This window comes from Halictus rubicundus, chromosome 3 (assembly GCF_050948215.1).
Source record: "Halictus rubicundus isolate RS-2024b chromosome 3, iyHalRubi1_principal, whole genome shotgun sequence".
NCBI lineage: Eukaryota > Metazoa > Arthropoda > Insecta > Hymenoptera > Halictidae > Halictus > Halictus rubicundus.
This window is the reverse complement of record NC_135151.1, coordinates 17,461,346-17,480,748: the sequence shown is the minus strand read 5'-3', so window position 1 is coordinate 17,480,748 and position 19,403 is coordinate 17,461,346. Positions and strand designations below refer to the sequence as shown.

Sequence of the window (19,403 nt, the reverse complement as noted above, 5' to 3'; positions counted from 1 at the left end):
TTACGATTTCAATTTGCGATGCTCGGAACTTTATCTCGCGATTATTGCTGATCAACGGGAATCGAACGAAGATACTACATCTAAGCTAACTAAGCTTACTACTTTGCTAAGCTAAAACTTGAATCGCGCGTACACCGCAACAGAAAAGTAATTCGCACACTGTTGCATTTTCTCCTGAACTGTAAAGAATGATACATGTATATGTAGTTGGTCATCGGAGACAAAGAACCTGAGGGTAATTTATTGAATTGTCTAGTGATGCTGGTTGTTTGGCAAGGAGCTCGCCGTTGCCTGAGTAGCAGCGGGCAGCGCACCAATCAAGGCTACCAACTGCGCTGTCATCGCGGGTCAGTCGGCGATAGATTTGATCGATATCAACTGGTTGGAACCCGGTAAGTTCATGACACATCTTGGTGTGCGTGCAGAAACCGATCATTAGTCAGAGGCAGGACAGTTCTTGTCCATCGGAGCATAACCTAGATAACCCTTTTGTAGGTCATCATTCCAGACGCATCAAAACATCTTTTCCTTCCATTGAACATTTGCCGATTCTATCACGATATTACATCTAACCTTCGAATGTTACTCGCACAAATACCGTGTGTACCAGTGAACCGAGGTCAAATGAAATTATACTCATCTCCGAGCGTTGTAATAGCCACCGTTATCGTTTCGTACAGAGTTCAATGTACGTGAGATGCGGCACTTTAAATCAATCTGTCGCCGGCCGGCGCGGCGTTAGTACTAATTCGCACTGGAGTATTGCACGTATACAGGGTGTCTCAACTAAATCGTATCACCCAAAGGCTCTACTTCCAGAAAGAAAATTTTTCGCCTGGAATCTTTCTCGCAATCATCATTATAGTCTAAAAACTACCTATATTCAAAATTTCATCCAATTCGGAGTGTGGACGTTTTCGGAAGTTTGTGAAATTGTTTCAATGGGCGTGTGTAACGGCGCTTTTCTGCAAGTCTACAAGGTCATCGGTACTTTTTTTTAACGAAACGCTATACCAGAGAGGGAATGAGAGTGCTCACGCCCGGGATTTTTAATTTTTAGCCTGGACTAGAACCTGCATCATCTTTTTAGCCTGGACCAGAACCTGCATCATTAGCAGCGGATTCCTAATAATTCCAGAGTGGATGCTACTTCTATGTTAAAAGAGGCTCTGATCCAGCCTAAAAGATGATGCAGCTTCTAGTACAGGCTAAAAAGATGATGCAGGTTCTGGTCCAGGCTAATAAGTTGATGCAGGTTCTGTTCCAGGCTAAAAAAATGATGCAGTTTCTGTTCCAGGCAAAAAGATGATGCAGAAAAGTGGGGACACTAAAACCCCGATTATGAGCACTCTCATTTCCTCGCTGGCTATATTTGATATTCTTGTAGAGCATAAAAAAAGATGAAACTCGAAAATAGCACTGCAATTGTTGAGATACACTTGAGCGACAGTGTACACTGTGTCTACCTATACTTACTGCTTACTTACACGTATTGCGTGCACACTGCACACGTCTCTCGGCGGACTCGCACACGCGCGCCACCATTTACGCGCGAAAGAGCTCTCCCGACACTGTGTCAACGTACTTGGGGAGGCTCGAGTAATCCTCCGTTCTCGTTGACCCGTCCAATTGATCGAATCGTTTAATCGTGGAAAAATTTTTCGTGGCCGCGACTGAAAACATTGGGGCAGACATGTACGATAATTTACGACGTATTTATCATCGACTTTGCGAACACGCATCGCCAACATTCCGACAACGTACCACATACGCATGTATTCACGCGTTCGTAGTTTTCGATTCTGTTACTTCCATTTCCTCCTAAACACCGATGATTTTTCTTGAAAACATTCAAGGAGGCGATATGCATTTTTGAGTCGTTAACAAGTCGCCAGACATTGCCCCAAGATAAAGCTGGAATTTCACCGAGGGGACAACTGTCTGCGCAAAGAATCTAACGTTGAGAAATCACTTTATTAATGACCGTTGTGGCAATGAACCAGTTATCTAGTTCCCCTGTCGCTTTTGCGATTATCTCCTTTTTCATAATTAACGAGTCCAAACGACGTCCAAATAGAAAATATATGAAAATACTATAAACACGTACGGTATATATCACGGATTTCTCTCCTGCGACGAAAAACCTCGAGTCGCATGAGACATTTTTGCCGTGATACAGAAATCGCGTGACCGGTCGGCTGCGTGGAATCGATAAGGCGTTATCGTTCGAGTCCAATTTATTTTCGTTCGGTCAGTACGATCGTTTCCATCGATCGAAGAAAACAATTAGAAGACCCAACGTTAATTGACACTGCAATGGCTGCGTGTTTTGCTTGAACGGTGTTGAAACAGCAGTGAGAACAAAGGCGGCAATTGTGGTTGTCCTCGAGGAACCTTTATATTGTATTCGTCGCGTTTACATCGCCTCGAGAACAACGTCTATTTTAGTGAAATGTTCTTCTGCGATTCTCGACTAAACGACGTTGAAAGTAATTTCGAGGGGGAGAAAAGAGCCCACCGCGATCGGCCGCGTCAACTGCATAATTATCGGCAATAAGTGTCGATAGAGGGACCATAAAAGTTCGTCCGATTCATGGCTGTGCGTCAGTCCACGATTGGACACCGGAACGTTCGTGCCTGTTTAAAAGGCCGCGTCTATTACAGTTCGTTACCAGTGCCGTACGGTCTGCCCGCGTTTCGATTCCGGAGTTTTCTCGCATCGTCCGGTACCGTCCGATTATCGAGAGTTATCGCGACTGCTCGTCCCGCGTCGAACGACTCCGCGCGTCTTGGTTAGGGTTGTCCTGCGAACGGATTACACCGTGAAACGGCCGTACCTAACCTCCAATTGCATTGCTGACAACAGGCGGCTGTCGACCAGTCACGTGTACGGAAACGGTGGGATATTCGAATTGCGCGCGCGATTCTTTCCCGCGTTGCACGCTCAACGATCGGATCGAAGGATCTTCGCGTGGCGCGTGCTCGCCTGGACATCGATCGGAATCGGTAGTGAGACGTCCGTCGGTTCGAATGCGACGTTTATCGTGGCATGGTTTTTCTTTGGTGAAATAGTGTCGAGGTTAAGGACGAGTAATCTAAGGGCGCTCGAGAGCTCGGTACGTATGCAACGCTCTTTACCGTCATTCAGAAGATGTCACTATATATTCTTTTTTTGTTCTTTCTCTCGTTACCGTTGCAAACGCCGAACACCGTGATACGATTGGTCGTGATATAATATCAGGACGTAATGGAACGTTCAGCTAAATTGAATCTGAACGTTGCATTCACGACTGGTTAGTTAAAAATATAGGGTTAATTACGTCCTTATTAAGCACCGATTATCCTATCACGTTTGAAGAGGGAGGACGTTTATTGGACACCGTGTTGTATGCTATAGTAAAATATGGTCGAACGACACGTGGTACGTTCGGTTTATTTCGTGACCTCTCGGTCGCCATCGGCCCATTACGATGCATTTGTCAATTGCATACACGCACAGTGTCCAACACGTATTTCGCGTTGCGGTAATCGACGATCGGTTTTCTCGTAGGTTTTTATTTACCGAACTTGTATTTGAAAACTGTTTTTCTCACGCGACAGTCCTTCAGAAATTGAATTCTGGGAGAAATGAAAATTTCCAGCTGTACGAGTTTGCGATGACGCTAACGTAAACAATTACACGCTAGAATAAGCGTCATTGAATAAATTTATCGATGTTATCGGACGATGTCAAATTTGAGTATAGATTAGAATTGATCCAGCGTCGATTATTTCCGTCGCGATGGGTTTAATGTGTCTCTCCTAATTGGTTATTCTAATAGGAGTTGCACGTGCTCGAACTGTATTGTGCACGGCGCAACATCGATACGCTCTTCGAAATTGCGCCGATAAGTCTGCGTCGTGTCGGGTATCGACTCCGTCGTCTCCTTGTCGTGTCGGATCGGGGATAATGTAATGCTTGCGTCGATAAAAATGAAAATTCTGCTGGATTGCGTGGCCAGTGAGTATGCGGACAACTCGCGAAGCGAGGTTCTTGAATGATTCGTCTCGTGTGCACGTGCTTCGTCTTCGGCAGCTTTCGCCGATCTTCGCGTAAATTCGACGTTTGGCTGATTGCCACGGCGCACGCAAACGCGTCGATTCGAACCAGTTCATACTGGGTTCTCGCCCGGGCTGGATCGTCGTCTCCATCACCGTACAAAATTTCCAGAAAGTTGGAAAAATGGAATAAAAATCAAGGCTGTTTTCTGCGCCGTACAATTTTAACACAATCCAATCGGTACACCTAAAACGTCGCTTTCTCGTTTCGCACACTGAAATAGAAATACAGTCGGTATTAATACATAATAGTAAAAGTAAAATAACTCGGTTAATACCCGACATAAAACTGTTTATATCAATGATCGTTGGAAACACCGATCTTTATGCGTTCACGCGAATGCTATCTTTCCTATGCAGTCTCTGCAACTGTCTCTATCGAAGGAACGTCTAGATGGAGTGAGAGATTTGGCAAGTGTGCGGGGAGGGGGAAATGAGACAAAGTAAGAGAGGCGTAGGGTGAAGGAAGAGGGGATGCACACATAGAGTGAGAGAGAGAGAGAGGGAGAGAGTGTGAGTCTCGGTCTCGAGGATACTCTCGGTCAGTCACATACGTAACGCGGCACGGTGATCACGTTTTACGTTTCTCCGCAACGATTAGACGGGTTTCGTCATTGTCGCGCAAGTACCCGCAGTATCCAGTTCGGTTGGTCGGTTCTCATTTCGCGCGTGTTTTAACATAGAACAATAGCTAGAACGATTTCGTCCGTAAAATCGTCGGCAAGCATCGAGCTGGGGGTGTTAGTGAATTTAGTGATCGGCAGCTTCTCTCCTGTGTTGTTCGCCTGACTTTAACGGCAACGAAGGTACGTTTTTCCAACCTGTCGGCGGTCCACGGATTTCGCGAGGTATCTCGCGATAGCATCCACGCGGAGACACGTGTTGCAATAGTTCGTCGCACGTGAACTCGATTCTCATTGGCGGCCCAGCAATTCTGACACGGTACACCCTCCCGTGACGCGGTACAACTATTACGGAGCAAAAATGGCGGTTTGATTTCTATCAAATTTAATAGAATTCTGTCCGATTTATAGCAATACTGAATTTCTTATAACGAATTGATAGCGTTACAGGAAGGGGGTTGATTGTACCCTGTTCGGCGGTCTTACATAATGTTGTCCCCGTCCTTGTCAATTTCTTTTTGTTTATACGATGCAGTCGCACGCTTTAAATAACCGCATTGGGGGACAAAGGGTTCGCACGTGGTTCGCCGTTATAATCGCGTGATTCACGGGAGATCTGTTCTCGGCTAGAGGAAAACTGAAGGTAACCTTGAATCTGGCAATTCGTGTTCCGCGCGCTCGGTTTGCACGGCATTTCGCGATGCAGCGGAATATTTTGGAAAGACTATTTTTATCGCGGACAACGTTTGCCATTGATTTGGCAAGCTTCGCGACGTTCCCGCGGCTCTGCAGTAACAAATATCGATGTGTGTTCGGTCTCGAGATCGATGGTTCGATAGGGTCCAAGTGTATATCGATTGGACCAAGATATCGGTTTGTCTTAAGTAACGTCTGGTAGATTTGGTATGGCAATGTCACAATTGAGAGTGTGCCAGGATTGATTTTAAAGTGAGTTAGAGGGTCGCGCGAATGGTATTATTAGATTCGGGTGCTCGTTGTAAAATCTTTTCCCTGACGAATATTCTTCGCTTCTCCGCCATGGAACCTGTGTCTTTGAATCGAGGCCGGAGTGTGGTATGTCCCTTACCGTCCGAGAGAGTTAGTATAATTCTTGGAATAAATCGACGCTGCCGTACGAAAGCTGTTCAGGGCTAACCTTATCGTTGTGTCAACCTGTTAGACAGCAATTTTTCAATCCGAAACACTCGAGAGAGGGAAACAATACGCGGATATTAGGAACTGTGAATGTGCGTCTGCGAACCACGTAATAGAGTCGTTTGGCTAGCACTCTATCACGGGTATGACTTACAACAAGTTTTTCCGTGTGTCGTGGTATGGTGTTCTTCGCGTTCGCCACCCTGTATCGACCCTCGATCGTCACGTCGCGACGCTAGACGACGCAGGCTGGGTACGGTGTACGGTGCGAACGCAATCGCATTGCCATGCGAAGTGTCAACAATGCGCCACTCTCGGAACACGGAGAAAGCGGATACGCGCGACGAGCCTCCGCCAGGCTCGTTCTCCGATTGGTGGGATTCGTAGGCGTTGGTTGCGGGACGGCTCGCGATTGGCTCGACCGGTCATCGACCAAGGGGGCTCGATCGTCAGCGGTTCTCATTCGCTTCTGACTCGCATTCCTCGAATTCCGAACGGATTGCGTCGTTCCACGACACGTTCGTATTGCTGCGGACCGTGTTTCTACTGTTACGCGACGCGGTTAACATTGAACTCTAATCGGTTATCGTCGAAACCCGTGGCTTTCAACTTCGAGCCTCGTCGACGCGATCGATAGAATCGTCCGGACGACTCGTTGAAGTTGGCGACGACATTGAATCGTGCTTTAGGAGTTCTTGAAAGATCCCCGAACAATTAGCGCTTTTTTTTTTTACCCAATTCCGCGCGTGTCTCGACAACGGCCGCCACTATTTGTCCGTGTCGAAACGTTCGATCATGTGCGTCGTCGTGCCAGCTATTTTAACGTGCGTGACGCAATAAGAGTCGCGTTGCGAGACTTTGTACAGGCTCGAACGACGAGACCGTGCCTCCGTCTGACGTTGCAGTTTTCCTCGTAATCAGTCACGGTCCGTGAAATCCGAAACGCGAGCGTCGATCCTTTGGGAGCCGACTACTTGCCTCGCGCGCGCACACATAGTGCTGTGTTAATTAACCCTTTGCACTCGGCACTATTTTAATTCTAAAACTAAATTTTTCTTCTGTCTTAGAATATTTTCATTCTATTCGTACGAAACTGATCCGATTTCCACGTATAATATTTGAATGTTTAGTAATCTATTAAATACAAATTTTGTAATGTAACAAATATTTTGTAATATTTCTTGTGATTTGTTTGAGATAATGCCACAACAATTTCTGGTGGCGCTTCAGAGTCGCCACTCGAGTGCAAAGGGTTAATAGACGAGGATTCGAACCCTTTGGTGGTTCGCTGGTACGTATACGTAAAAAATTCGCACGAGCGCGGGCGTTTGCAGCGTACTGATTACGTATCGCTGGCCAAAGGGAAGAAGGACGATTGAAATGTCGTTGAACCGTGCTCGTAGGCGTCGCTCGCTGAAATTAGATTTCAGAAACAGAATTGAAACAGAATTTCCGAATGCGCGTTCACCGGTTCACTGTTCCTTTTACGACGACCCTGTCGCTTTCATTTCCATGGATATATTCCGGATAATTGGAAGTCGAATTGCTTGCTAAAAGCTGTTAGGGGTCGAGCGTCCGGGTCGTGCCCGAACGCATGTTCTACCAGTTCGAGTCGGGTTTCCTCGTCCCCGTTCTCTGACCGGTCGAAGCAAACAGAAGACGAATTTTCGTGAAATTACTAAGATAATAATAGAAACAATTCCTACCGCGTCGCATCTTATATAATGCTGAACGGTCGAGATTCTGCGTTTTGTTCGAATAGCGAACGACTGTATCTGGATCTGAGAGTCGATAGTGTAAAAGTGTTCGGCGTACGATTTCACTTTTACACTAATAAAACGATATATTAGGGGGGCCCATAAGTAAGCAATTTTTTTGAAATCTGAAACAAACTTTGTAGTAAATTCAAGTTTTTATTTCTTAATTTATTATATAATCTCCATCATTATCAAGGACAGTTTGCCATTTTTCCTGCAAATTTTCAATTCTTATAGAAATCCAGGGTTCGTCAAGCAAAATATGACTCAAGATGCCTCCTTACATCTACTACAGAAGTGAATGTTTTATTTCTTAACTCCTTGACGTACAAATAAAATGCGCGTCGACGCGTCCGTAGGATACCATTTAATTTGACTTACGTTCGCCGAAGACAGTTCTTGACGTCTCGGAGACGTCAAAGTCTACAATGGCACATGAAATGAATGACGTCTCCGAGACGTCATTGTATGTCAAGGGGTTAAATAATGCTCCAGAGATCTAAAAAGATGATTGTCAGAGGAAGCAATATCCGGTGAGTACGGGGGTGCGGTAAAACTTCCCACTGCAATTTATTGATTTTTTCCTGAGTGAGTTTCGCTGTATGGGGTCGGGCATTGTCAATTTGGAGTATTACACCTATTCCCTGGACTAAAGATGCCCTCTTTTTCAATAGTTCTGAATACAGTTGTTGCAATTCCTGACAATACAACTCAGCAGTGACTGTTTCTCCAGGTTTCAACAACTCAAAGTGAATTATGCCACGACAGTCCCACCATATGCACAGTACCACCTTCCTAAGTGATAAACTAGGTTTAGGGGTTGATGTTGCGGTTTGATTTGCAGAAAGCCATTGCTTGGGACGCTTTATGTTATCATAAAGAATCCATTTTTCATCTCTGGTAACGATTCCGCTAAGAAAGGGATCTCTACGAAATCTGGATAGCAATGAAGCGCAAAATGATCGAGGAATATTCTTGTTGGTCTCAGATAATTGATGCGGTACCCATATTCCTTGCCTATATGCCTTTCCCATTTCGTGTAGGTGCCTTTGTATAGTTGACCATGTGGACCCAAGGCTTCTCGGTAATTCTTGTATATTTAATTTTGGATCAGCTTCTACTAGAGATTTTAGGGTGTCATTATCAAAATCAACTGGTCGTCCACTTCGAGCCCTGTTGACACTTGTTGACCTTCAATACATCTCCATAAACATCGCAAATTTTTGTTGTTGTTACCGTTGCATTAAATCCCGCATGAAAATAAAAAAGTATGCAATGACGAATATGATCCTCGGGAGGTACGGCCGCCATTTTATTATTGTAGAAAAAATTATACTTTTTAGAATATTTTGAACACAGGCTGCTCTACCGAAAACTGTAACAGAATACGTGTTTCCTCTTCAACGATCGGTACAGAACAAATTCTTTGCAAATAATTGATTACTTATGCGTACCCCTAATATCGTTCATCCGCGTGAAAAAGTACTTCGTATCTATAAATGTTGATTAAAAGAACGAAACGTTAATAATTTGGTACCTAAAGCTATAATCAAGATTGGTATTGGGAATCGTAACGAATCGAGGGGCGTTGAAAAATGCCGAGTCGCATGTTAGAGTGCACGCGTGCAAAGAGTCACGCGTTGCGCGCTGCGCGCCGCTTGTCACGCGTCTCGCATGTTGTTCGGACTGCCACCAAGAACAGAACCTCGACCGAGACGGGATGACAGAGATATATTCGCGTAAAACTTGGCACTGGTCGGTGGCCTAGATTCGATTTCACGGTGCCTCATTTTCCACGAGCATCGCGCGATCTCTTTCGATTCTGCAATTAATAAAATCCAAAATACCTGGTACACGGACGCGTGACTGCCGATCCTGTTCGGTACACGTGCTCGCTTCGCGATCGTAAAACCCCGATACGACCGAATTCGTTATCCGCGTACGGAGTTTCCAATAACGAACAAAACAGAAAAACCGGCCGATCTTTTCCCGCTGAATATACATGAGAATCATTGTAATTTTCCAAGATAAAACGCCGTTTCATTTGAAATTAGTATTAGACACGGCATTGTCGCGTTAATTCGCCGCCTCGCCGATTTACGAGATTGCGTTCTATCCCTTTTGGGGCGGTGAAGCGGAAAAGTTGTGATTCGTTTAAACGGCGGTGCAAGGATCTCGTGAGCAATAAACGATACGTCCGTCATCCGGATCATTCGTCATTGCGGGAGGTCGAACGATATCGGAGTCGAGTGTCACAGCATGATGAGGATTAGAATCCCGGATAACAACGGCCAGAGAAAATCGAGCGATTTTCTTAGGGGGGGCTCGCCGGTCTACGCGCTCCGATTGGTTCGCTCGCGATCACCGACGTCAGCCCGGTCAATGAAATAATCGGCGGCTCGTGCAATTGCGCTTTATTGTTTTGTTCCTTCCTCGGTACGGCGAATCGGCTCACGGCGTACATCAGAAGAATCATCTCCGATTAAACCTTATTATTATCGGTGAACGAGTAGTAATTGCGGAAAGATTTTTCTGATTCGTATCGCCGAATGCTGGGTCGCTGTGTCTCGAATCGTGACGCGCGAAGATCCAGACAGGACACGAGTGAATTTAAAAACGCGACTGAAAATCGCACGTTTCAAAATAGATCGGCGGACGTGATCGATTGAAATTTCCGTTAGTCCTTTACACCGTGTCCCGACGCTTTTCGAAGAAACGTCCAGTGCATGACCGACGAGAGTTGTTGCGTCAGCCTGAGACGCGCCAAGTTGCTTTTCAATCGCACGTTCGACACGGACTCTGTTCGAAGTCCGCTCCGAGCTCGTTTTACCTGGAAACGGTTTCCGAGATACGTGCGTTCTATTTTTGTAGATCTCGTCGACAATTTTTACGGATCCTTGATGGCACAGCCTCGGGGAAATCTTCCACGATCACCTCGTTATCCGGTCACCCGACGAGTACGTTTTTTTTCCCCACCTCCCGTTACCAGCGGTAGATCCCTGTATTATCGACGATTGTAAATTACAACCGCTCTTCTTTATCGACCGGTGTTTCCTCGGTACGTCTTGTTGCGGCGCTTCGCCAAAAGATGGCGATACGTGCTTTGGCGACGATCCGCGGTGCGACAAAACCGCCACCTATTGTCAATATAAACGAGCGATTATACCAGCGACGCGAAGAATATCTGCGTACGTTATCTTCACATTTAAATTTTATCGTGCCACCGTTAATCGACAAGGAATAGAAAGATTTTCGAGTAAATTTACATGTTATCTTTTTCGTGGACTATTTCAGCTGTTGGAAGCTAATAGACATTTGTTGAAATTGATAAATTTAGAAGGTTGCGTGACACAATATGCTTCACAGGCAAAGTACTTCCCTCCGTGGATGAAGTCGCTACTTTGGGACACGTACATATAGTTGAACGTAACGAGAAACCGTCTTCCGTTTCGTCGAACGAAATACGATCGGAAGTTTGACGGACGCGTACGATAAAGCTGCCGCTGTTACAAGCTTCAGAAATTCTGGGATTATGTAAACAAATTATACGGGAACAATTCTGCTAGTTCTTCCGGTCCGCTTGAAGAATCGATCACCGAAAACATCGTTGCTTTCCTTTTCCAAGAATGTTTATATATTTCTTGTTCCCGGAAGATTCTGCCTAAATTTTAGCGGTGCTATCGTCCCCGTTTTCGAATAATAATAATAATAATCGCTTCGATTCGCCTCCGTTGTTCGCAACGTATAGCGCACACAGCGAGTTCGCGAGTTGCAAAATCGTTTCGAGACTTCTCGGACGGCGAGCGATTGTGTTAGCGTCGACCGAACTTGCACAATTTCGGTGTTTCCGTTCACCTCGATCGCTAGGAAATGTCTGACGGGAAAAGCGGCGGAAGGTCGAGTCGTATGTCCAGGTGGTATCATCGACGCGACGCATCGGTTATGCAGTCGAACTGGTTTTCATCGCGTGAATCCGTGGAAGGTCAATCGTTGAACCGGACTCTCTCGACCAGGCCGATCGTAAGGCGTTATCAGAGTACCGGCCACAGGTGTACTTTGAACGCGCGTTTCGAGTCGCGTAATCCACCAAGTTATCACGTACTCGCGGTATATCGAGGCGTATATACTCGTTCGCGATTCCCTCTTGATTCGAGCCGCTCGGAAGCCGAACCGATCGACTACGCTTTCTCGAAACCGTTCGAGGAAAATGTCTATATATATCGAACGTGCTTCGGTAAATTTTCACTGGAACTTTTGGTAAACGGACTTTTTCAGTAAATTTTATTGCTGGGAGACGGCACAACTATCTCTCGCCGGTTTTCTTAGAATCGACGAGTCATCGACGGAGATGGATCCATGAGCCCATTCGAGCCGCGAGAAAAAAAAAACCACGCGTTCTGCTCGTTGAATAAGAAGCCAGTCACCGCGTCACCCAATTGTCTTCCATCGGGTTTCCCATGCAAAGTAGCGCAGGTGCGCAGCTGCGACGCACCGTGAAAAAAAAAACGCGCTCCTGAATTATCTAATAGCAGGCTCGTTACGCGACCGACAATTAATTCGCCGATGCATACAATTAAGAGACTCGTTGCCGTTCCGTTTTATCGTCTCATCGTCTGTGTGGATCCTTTTTTAGAAACAGAGAAAGCACACCAACTGAAAAGACCGAGCCGCGCGTATTCCAACCTTTCCCCCGTTTTATTCATTCTTCTTTTTTCGTGCTCGTCGAGTCGGTGGAAAAGCTTGTCGACTCTGTTGTCCATTGTTGAAGGACAAAATGGGAGTAACGATCGTACAATCGGTGACAATAGCGAAACGCTTTTCTTTCCGTTGTATCGAGATCGTCTGTACCTGTCTGGAAGCTTTAGCGAGGCAGTTGACTTTCTGTTGTACAATAGCGAAATAATTTTTGTTTCCGACTCGGTGTGACTTGTTGCGCTCAACGTTTCGAGAATAATACCCGCGTCAGCGCAATGCGAACACTTCGGGACAAAAAGATAGCACATCACGTATTTCTTCTCGTTTGATACCACAAACTGAAGGAAATGAATATTTTAATATGTCAACATTTTTAGACGTGTCCATATGTATAATGTGTACTGAGTATCATCCACAACATTTACGTCATCAGAATTCTAGGAACGAAAACGTCAATATTGCGGTCCGCAAACGGGACAAAATGATAGCACACTTAACGAGAAACTTGAAATATAAAACAATTAATTAATCAAAATCAAACCTCAATATTTTGTAGAACCTCCTTTAAAGATTTGTACATTTTTTAAATACTTTTTTGGCTAATATTCTCCCACGCGTCCAGAATACAGTGTTTAAAATCGCTAATATTTTGAAATTGTCTGCCATTTTGGTATACGGCTCTGGCAAGATGTCCGCAACAGTTTTCGATAATGTTGAGGTCGGGGATCTTGCCGGCCAATCTAAAACACGAATATTCTTCGAAGAAAAGTATTTCTTTACTACTTTTGCCGTATGGACTGCGGCATTATCTTGTTGTAATATGTATTTATTTCCAGCAATTCTTACAGCATATGTGTTTAATTGTTCATGTATCATTTCAATATACAGTTCGCTATTCATTCGTTCTTTTATAGATTTGATTTCTGTTTTACCACGGTGTCCAATACCGGTCCAAATCATTATGCTACGGCTTACCATTTGACGACGGCTTAAAAATTGCTGTTTCTTTCTCAAATCGTGATAGAAATAACCTAGGCCGTCTGGTCCGTCCAAATTAAATCTTTTTTCATCAGTAAATATGATTTTTCGCCACTTTGTTCCCTTTATAAGCTTTTTGGCAAATTGTAAGCGGAGCGCTTACGCTCCTTTTTTTAACTAAGGTTTCTTCTGCAATTTCCTCCGTATTAAATGCTTGCATTTTTGTAAAACACTTTCTGCGATTTGTATTGCAGTCATGCTCGAATTTGATGCTGTTCTTAATATCGCACGTTTTTCACGAGCAGTTAAACTTCGTGTTCGCCCAGAACTCTTCTTTTTCCCGTAATTTTCAGGATTTTTTAATAAGTTTATAATTACTTATTTCTATTTACAACTTTTGATATTTTTGTAACTGAATATTGTTCTTCCTTTAACTTCAATATTGTATGTATTTCACGTTCATTTAATCTTTTTCCACGACCCATTTCTGACACTGTACTATGTTTTTATCAAATAAGCACAAATAAACGACGTATACACTTTATCAATTAGGTTGTACAACGCGTGTATCCACTTCAGGATCTTATACACAACTGAGAATCGAAAATCTGCAGCTTGTGCTATCATTTTGTCCCGTTCGCGGACCACAATATTTACGTTTTCGTTCCTACAATTCTGTTGACGTAAATGTTGTGGATAATACTCGGTACATTGTACACATGTGCAAAAATGTTGATACATGAAAATATTAATTTTCTTCAGTTTATGGTATCAAACGAGAAAAAACATGTGGTGTGCCATCTTTTTGTCCCCGGAGTGTACGAGAGCGACGACGACGACGCCAGAAATCACAGAGAACGCGACCTCGATCGCGGAAGAACAGAAGAGGCGACGAAGAAGTCGGTTTCCGGTTTCGGACAAGGGATTGGAGCCACGAGGCTGGGGTATCAAACGGTCGTCAGAAGGCACAACACGGTGTCGTGTTCTCTGAATAACGCGGTCCCCCTGCACCGACCCATTTCCGACTAAAAATAGCCAATAGGATGATTGTGGCCGAAGCAACTGGTCCATTCGGGCCTGTGTAGCGTCGAGATTAGACGGTAAGGAGGTGTCTTGCGCGCAATTGGCGTCGATGAATCTTGCTCGACCTCCGTTCTCGTTCCTCGCGCCATTTAAATCGACCCCTGCACTGCTCTGCTCTGCTCTGCTCTGCTCCGCTCCGCTCCGCTCTGCTATCCTCGGCTCGTGGAAGTATGCACACGCGTGTTCCCTTCCTCGAATCGGCAATCGCCAACACGCACGTACGCACGCACGATCGAGATCGGCGCGTTCTCCGTTTATCGCCGGCCCGCGCGTTTTCACGTAACGCTGAATTTACCACGCATTAATTGACGCGTTAATGTACGCGTGCCGATGCACGCGCCTACGTAATTTGTTGACCGCAGCACAGCGGCACGCGGCTCTTCTCGAGGAGAACGACGGTCTCGTCGGGCTTCCTGCGTGCGCCGATTACGGGCAAAAGTAGTCTCAGCTGCTGAAAAATGTGGTAGATACGCTATCACGCGTCGCTCGGCATCTGCCGAAGTTAGCCGTCAGCCTTGGACCCGTCTTTTCCGGAAAAACACGGCTCACGCGTGGCAACCCGATCAGGAAGTTACACAGATTTTTCCTTAGAACTTGAGAACTTTTTGATTTCGACAGTTTCGAAAGTTTTACCCCCGCGGCAGAAATGACTCGGAGCGAACGCGTAACCTCGAGTCCCGGAGAATGTTTGCCATTTTCAAGCTTCCGAGGTAATGCGATTTCCGCAGGTGTTGAAATCTCTCGTTTCATCCTGGTCGAAGCGTTGTTTGAAAAATTTTAATACAACGCACGCGCGCGCGTCCGTCTCGATTTGGCGCGAGTATTGTTCGAACGCTTTCGCGAGCAACGTGGATCCGCGAAACGGCCACGATCAGCTGGGCACGCGTACCCAGCCGATCGTCTACCGTTCCTTTTTTCTTATCATCCGTGACGATCGAAAAACGAAACTGGTTCGAACGCAGACATTGTACAACGCGATTGTTTTTCTTTCTCTCTTTTTTTCTTTTCGTCAACCGAGGGACCTTGGAGCAGATACGTTTTCGTGCTGGCACTTTCAGCGGACCGTGACGCGCGTGTCCTACTTCTCGCTAGACGAAAATCGAAACGCGACACGGGGTCGGAGGGGACTGCTCCTCGGTGTTCAAAGTCAAACGGGTGAGACTCGTACTCGTGGCCGGGCGCCCTCATCGAACTTCTCCTTCGGCGAATCGCTATCGATGATCATTGCGACGCGATCTCCCGTTTTTTCTCTTCTGGAAAGCGGACCTTTTCGATCGATGTACGGTTCCCGATACTTCAATGGTTTTGGTTCATTCGGGTCCTTGGTATCTACGATTAACCCTTTGCACTCGAAGCTATTTTAAGTCCAAAACAAAACATTTCTTCGGACCTAGAATATTTTCCTTCTATATATTTTTTTCCATGTTATATATTCAAGAACGGTGCAACTTACTTGTACAATACTGAAATGTTCAGTAACTTATTAAGTACAAACAAATGTAATAATGTAAAAAATATTTTGAATAATGATACAGCAATTTTTAGTGGTGCCTTACAGTCACCATTCGAGTGCTAAGGGTTAACACTAAACCTACCACGCGCGGTCAAATGACCGTTTTTGAAATTTCATTTAGAATTTCTTGTAGACAACGTTACTGTATCGCCATGTAACTTATTGACTTTTCCTGTAATATACGTACAACCCATTTTTCAATGTTCACAACTTTCATTATTGTTTACTTTCCGAAAAAATTTCATAGCATGTCTTTCTATATTAAGACACATATTGTTTTTTGAAGCGGTCATTTGACCGCTTATGGTAGGATTAGGTATACGTGAAATGTTGATAGGTTTAGTGTTAATAGTACAGTCAAACCTGTTTTTGTGCGGTAGATTGGGACCACATAAAAGAAACCGTACAACAAAAAATATTTGGAAACTTTATAAATAGCTATAACAAATAATTGTTTACAACATATTAACACTAAACCTAGCACCGCCGGTCAAAATGACCGTTCCAGATTTTTTCATTTTACAATTACTCAAATTGTAAAAGTGCTTTGGTGGGAAATGATTAAATAAATGTATTTAGGAGAGAATGTATTATAATACGAACCGCACAGAATCCAGATAAATTCAATCTCGTAATTTTTATAAAACAACGTATTAGTTACTTTTAGGGCTCGGTAGGTTTAGTGTCAAAGATTTACGAAATAGCGAGAAAGTGCTTTCCAAACAAAATAAATAATTAAATTACACATGGAAACGTTTAAAAAAAATTAAATTTCTTATTTTAACACTAGAACTACCAAGCAGTAAATGTAACTGGCATATATTGCCTTATAACAATAACAAAAATGCAGTTGTTAGATTTCGTACCAGTTTTGCTTAAATATCTACTTCGATAGAGAAGTTTATTAAAAAATTTTCTCATGAAAACACATTTACAATTTCGTTATTTCTAAAAGACAAAATTAGGAGCAAGTCATGGAGAAATGTTCAAAATGCACATAATTCAATACTACTCGCCGTAGTCCAAAACGCGCATCTTCTTGTGATGAACTGGTTCATAATCGCTTTCGTCAATTGAAGATATTAGAGTTGATCTGTTTTTTGTTACCATGAAGTCAATGATAAGTTTTTGCGACGACGGTCGTTTGATCAGTTGCTTGTAAACGTCACGACAGCCAGATATACACGATCGAAGCTCTTTTCTGGAATTTCAAACTCCTTTCGGAATCGTTATCTATTTTAAGAAAATGCTTTTCCAATTTGTTGCAAAGCTGGATCCCTTCAGGGGATCCCCATTACAAGGGTGTTATAATGCCAACATCATTGGCATTCATATACCGCGTAAAAAAAAATCGCACAAAGAAAAATCGCATAGAAAAGGATCGCACAAAAACAGACTTGACTGCACCTACATAAGTGAGCTAAGTAATTTTATAAGAGACTTGGAGAGGACACTTCAACTTTTTTTTCATGTTGAATACAATACAGCAACATTAATATTTGTACACATACAAATTTAAACCTTAGCACTCGAAGTGAAATTTAGTGACACTTTGGTATAACTTCAAAACTATTAAAGATATCGAAGTGATATTTGGGGTATGGAATATTTACAAGTAATCTTTTTCAGTGGTACATAATGTACCAAACTTTTTGTTTATTTAATAGCTTCTTTTACTATTTTTTAAATATATTTACAAATTTATCAACTTTTAGAAACACATTCAGCTTAGTAAATATATTATTCCTCTAAATTTTTGAAAAATAGCTCTTTACACGCACGGACACGGGTGACTTCAAACAATAATAACATGTGATATGGGTATGCTGGAAATACTCCATTTTGTAAAATTCTATGATCTCGTATGACGCAGAAGATATTCCTTGCGGAGTCTTAAGAATTTTGAAAATGTTCTACATTGCATTTGGCATAACATGTTTAATACATTATGAATAGTAATTTTTAACCGACAATGGTAATTTACAACTTAAAGATAAACCTTTCATTTAAAAAAGAATTGGAAGGAAAATATTAAAAAGGATCGTCAGGGCATCTCAAAGAAGAAAAGCAATTTTTTTCCACGAGAAAGGCTGTCTTCAAAACTTCCAACTTTAACCGTTTATTACAGTAGTGGTATTTATCATGTTGATGGATATTTAGAAAGCATTAAGCATTCAACATGAGTCAATATGACACCGTTGATTGTTTCGCAAAATGTCACTAAATTTCGCGTGATCGAGGCGTCGCGCTAAATCGTCTCCGATTATTTGATCCCGGATCAAAGTTCGCGTCGCGGGTGGACGTCGCGTCACGGATTCTGCAAATAGATAACGACGAAGACGTGGTACACGATGACTTATTGCCGCGTACCGGGGGCGACGATGATCGAGCGTTCCTCGGTGACGTAGCCGTTGATACTGCTGCGCCGAACGCGATCGAATCGCTTCCACGGTTTTGCCCGTGGGGCTTTTTCAACGCGCGAAGGTTTTTCGTTCCCGAGCCTTCTCGCTTCCGTTTCCTCGTTCGCGTAACCGTAGTACGAGCCTGGGACGCTCGTTAGGCGTGTTAGCTCCAGTAAGAAATGCCACTTCTTTTTCCTCGCCGGCTTATTCAAGGTGCGAATAACGGCGCGAATAAACTTTACTTTTTCCTCGTCGATGCTTTCGGTGGATCGAGGATAAAGCAGAACCTGTTGACAAATGCTGTTGCATAATTTTGCTGCGCTACGGTCGCGCGGAGTTGTACGGTTCAGCCGTAACGGGCAACATGTTTTGTCGCGTGTCACATTCGGTCCACAATTTTTCGAGATATCGAGGTTCCTCGGACAAGGAAAACTGATTCGCCGAACAGGTTCGATTCCGAAGAAAATCGAGACAACCCATCCTTCGTCCTTGGTACCACCTACCGGCCAACCTACTTGCACTCGAGCACCGAATCCTTTCTCTGCTCGAAGCGCCTGCACACGAAACCGTCTTCTTTCGTAGAACATACAGAACCGCGAACGAAATTATTTTTGTCGATTCGAACGGACGTTTCTCCATATTATCGCGCGAGCCGCTCATTCGCCAAACCGCCTAATAAATAGCAGTCGTTGAAATAGCACAGATTCGTGTTTTACAAGTTCTTTTCTAATTGTGAACCCTTTGCAGCATAATATCGAGTCGCATACATGCTTCGTAGGACATGAAAAGGTGATTAATCGACTTCTGCGAACAACCGGTACGGTACGTCTTTTGCGTCAGACGTTAGATAAGCAGAGAAACGCAAGAATTTCGGTTCCGGTGGGCCGATGAAATCAGAGGAACCTGTCGGCTTGAGATTAGGATAGGAGTTCCACGAATCTTTGATTGGCGGTCGTGTGTCGCGTGTCATGCGGAGACCATCGCGACGCGCGTCGCAACGGAGAGGTTCGGCGACGCTCCTGCTGGTCTCGAGCCAATGGCGAGTCTCGTGGTCGGGGGCTCGACTCGGTTGTTCCTCGCTCGCGGATAATCGCGCTCA

The 19,403-nt window shown here is 44.2% G+C and overlaps 1 protein-coding gene across 7 annotated transcripts in view; it reads left to right on the top strand.

The window, feature by feature from the left end:
- Nucleotides 1-19,403, top strand: part of LOC143352883 (trehalase) — a 43,413-nt gene that overhangs the window by 1,779 nt on the left and 22,231 nt on the right. For 2 of the 7 annotated variants that reach the window (XM_076785878.1, XM_076785884.1), the window contains exon 2: nt 257-392. In XM_076785878.1, coding sequence (XP_076641993.1) covers nt 259-392 — 134 coding nt within the window. In that variant the 5' untranslated portion in view covers nt 257-258. Of the gene's footprint in view, nt 1-256; nt 393-2,630; nt 3,117-4,593; nt 4,905-19,403 lie in introns of those variants that run through there. The other 5 variants (XM_076785879.1, XM_076785885.1, XM_076785889.1 and 2 more) reach the window with 4 other exon arrangements.